Source organism: Peromyscus leucopus, chromosome 1 (assembly GCF_004664715.2).
Source record: "Peromyscus leucopus breed LL Stock chromosome 1, UCI_PerLeu_2.1, whole genome shotgun sequence".
Lineage (NCBI taxonomy): Eukaryota > Metazoa > Chordata > Mammalia > Rodentia > Cricetidae > Peromyscus > Peromyscus leucopus.
In genome coordinates, this window is record NC_051063.1 from 91,711,423 (window position 1) to 91,714,806 (window position 3,384).

General features: G+C 36.9%; 1 protein-coding gene across 1 annotated transcript; it reads left to right on the forward strand.

The window, feature by feature from the left end:
* The first annotated feature begins 285 nt into the window (after nt 1–285).
* Pth (parathyroid hormone) lies at nt 286–3,109 on the forward strand. Its single transcript, XM_037203467.1, is given in 4 exon segments — nt 286–381; nt 384–526; nt 2,451–2,541; nt 2,655–3,109. Coding segments are annotated over 4 exon segments (573 nt in total). The 5' UTR covers nt 286–304; the 3' UTR covers nt 2,917–3,109.
* The last annotated feature ends 275 nt before the right edge of the window (nt 3,110–3,384 follow it).

Consider the following 3,384-nt stretch of genomic DNA (forward strand, 5'->3'; position numbering starts at 1 on the left):
CAAATGTCTTTAATCCCAGCACTCATGAAACAGAGGCAGGTATGAGGCAGGTAGATCTAGGTAAGTTTGAGGCCAGACTGGTCTACATATTGAGTTCCAGGCCAGCCAGGGTTACATAGTGAGGCTCTATCTGAAACATTTTTAAAAAAATATATAAACTCAGTATCATCAATCATGTCAGAATTTTCTACATGGTGTACTTAGTATTTGCTGCAACTCCTTTTGTAGGTTCTTTATCCAGCACCTTGCTCTTTTTCTTCTATTATCTAATTATCTGAAACTTTAGAGGAGCGGGTACCACCCAATGAGGGTATGTGACTGCTCTGGTCCTATGGTTGAGATCCAAAGAACTGGGAGTGACATCATCTTGTACAATAAAATGCTCCTCTTGGTGAGCGAAAGGCCTGCATAAGAAATGCAGATTTGAGGAGCTGCAGTCCAGTTCATCCACTGTCTCGTTCACGCCAGCTTAACACAGCATCAGTTGGTGGCTGTCCTGGAGGATCTTCTCTGAAGTCATTGTATGGTAAGGAATCTCTCAATTGCCCTTTTAGATTCTGTGAGATTTAGATAATTGAACAAGTTTTTTAATACAGACCATTTTCTACCGATATGCAAAATGTAGCAATAAAATTAATTTATGGTAAGAAAGTCATGAATCATCTATTTTTGTGATGAAAGCTTCTTGGAATACCTTTTCTAAAAGCCACCTGAAAGTGCAGAAAATTGATGAACATTAGCATGATACTCTTTAGTAATTTCCTTATTATTATTCAAAAATTTGGAATAACAATAGGCTGGTGGAGAGACAATAATCCTGACATAAAAAGTCAACAATAACTTATCATGTATAGCATATGTTTATTTCCTGTAGGGTATCCTTATCTATATTTTCAATTTTATGACTTCTAAGGAGCTTAGCCTGTATACTAAGGTTGCAAAAATTTCCTTTCACTGTTGAATATTCATTCCTCTTACACAAAGAATAGCATTTTCTAATCTTTAAAACTGTGCAGGCGTTTAAGGATGTTTTATGGTCATTTGAGCTCTTTTCATGGCATTCCTCTATAAGAAGTCCATCTTCCACAAAAGAACAAGAAATAAAGCAGAGATGTCACTAGGTCACCTGAATTGATAGGACTAGACATCAATGCTCCTGTCCACCAGCTACAGTGCTTGTGTCTGACTGAGCCCAGATTTTCCTTAGTTACTCCACCAACAACTTACAGTGTGCAGTGAAGAGAAATATTGCAGACTGTAAGTTTTCTTATACTACTTTTAAGGATGCAGTTTTTTTTTTAATTCCTACTGTGTGTGTGTCACTTAAAAAGTAGAGTAGTTACTGTTGTTTAAAAGCACTATTATAATAATAATGTCTGCAACTGTGGACCTACAGATTAAGCCAAAAATTGCATATTGATTTATGAGCAAGAAAAAAGAACTATAAGTTATACTAAAGCATAGCTGTTAAGTTGAAGCTATAAGATGCAGACACTCATTCAAAGCTCCAAGAACAATATAGAAGAAATTGATTTTTAAAAGCTTTGACACATACTTTTTATGTGTGTATTATCACACACATGTGAATATGTGCATGCATGTGAAGGCCAGAGGTCAGTGTTGGATGTCTTCCTCTATCATTCTCCACCTAATGTTTGAAACTTTCCCAATGCTGTGGAATTACAGGTGCACAGGTGCTGTGCCCAACATGTTAATATGGGTGCTGGGGTTTGAAATTAGGTCCATGTTTATACAGCCAGCACTTTACTAACCGAGGCATCCTCCTAGCTATGACACATTGTTTTCATTGTAAGAGGTGTGTACATTATTAATACAGTAAAGATATCAAAATTAAACCGTATAGTTTGACATGGTGGTGAATGCCTGAAACCCCAGTGTGCTAGGGACCAAGGCAGGAGGCTCATAACTTCAAGCTCAGCTTGAGCTACATAGCATGATCTTATCTCAAAAATAAAAATAAAATCCTACAAATTTAGTATTTATGGTTGTTATGATAGTATCTGAAAATAAGCTTAATCATAAAAACAGTGTTTGCTCACTAAACAGTGATAATTTACCTAACTAACAGATTAGTGAATTTCAAGCCTATTATAAACTTAGGCATTGCCAACATAAATATGGGAAGAAATGATAAAAATGTTCTTCATTCATCATGTGTTTTTAATTTCATGTTAAAATTTGCACAAGAAATTCAGAAAGCGACCTAAGAAAGCCATGTATCCAATTTTTCTAAGCTAGGTGTACTTGTTATTTTACTAATGTATCCGTTATATAAAGAGACTAATTTCGAAGACTCATGAAAACCAAGCCAATTGATCACTATGACATCAACTAACTGCTGATTGCTTAGGTGGCGATGAACAATAACTACTAGGACTTTAGAACACTAATGGTATCTTAAACTATCTCAATGTTGTTTCTCCTTTTAGTAAAGATGATGTCTGAAAAAGCCATGGCTAAAGTAATGATCATCATGCTGGCAGTTTGTCTTCTCACTCAAACAGATGGGAAACCTGTTAAGTAAGTGCTGCAGCCCATTCTGCACTGGGAAGATGTGGACTTGAGGTTTTGTGGTAGGTTTTTATGATGTGGACATGGGGCTAATGGAGTGGCTCTCTTTCTGTTCTTCCTAGGAAGAGAGCTGTCAGTGAAATACAGCTTATGCACAACCTGGGCAAACACCTGGCCTCTATGGAGAGGATGCAATGGCTGAGAAAGAAGCTGCAAGATGTACACAATTTTGTTAGCCTTGGAGTTCAAATGGCGGCCAGAGAGGGTGGTTACCAGAGGCCTACCAAGAAGGAGGAAAATGTCCTTGTTGATGGCAATCCAAAAAGTCTCGGAGAGGGAGACAAAGCTGATGTGGATGTATTGGTTAAGGCTAAACCTCAGTAAGGGGCAACATTATATGCTGCTACCTTCTCAAGCTCTGTGAAGATCACCAAATGCTAATACTTCTACTGTAATGAAAATCCAGAATTTTTTTTGATTCTACCTTTGCTCATTTAAGATCTCTTTCAATGATTCCATTTCAATGTTCTTTTTAAAACATGTTACTGCAGAACTTATAAAAGAATAACTTACACATTTCCACTTCTCTCCTTAAATAAAAAATAAAACTTTCATGATTATGAATCAAATTAGTAGTGTTTCTTACTTGTTAAAACTATTTCTCAGGTCTGGAGGCTGGCTCAGAAGTTAAAAGTACATACTGCTCCATCACATGACTTGAGTTGGTTCCCAGGCCCTGTATCAGGTGGCTCACAATCACCTGTAAGTCCAATTCCAGGAGGATTCAATGCCCTTGGCCTCTTCAGGAACTTACACTCATATGCACATACATATAATTTAAAATAACAAAAA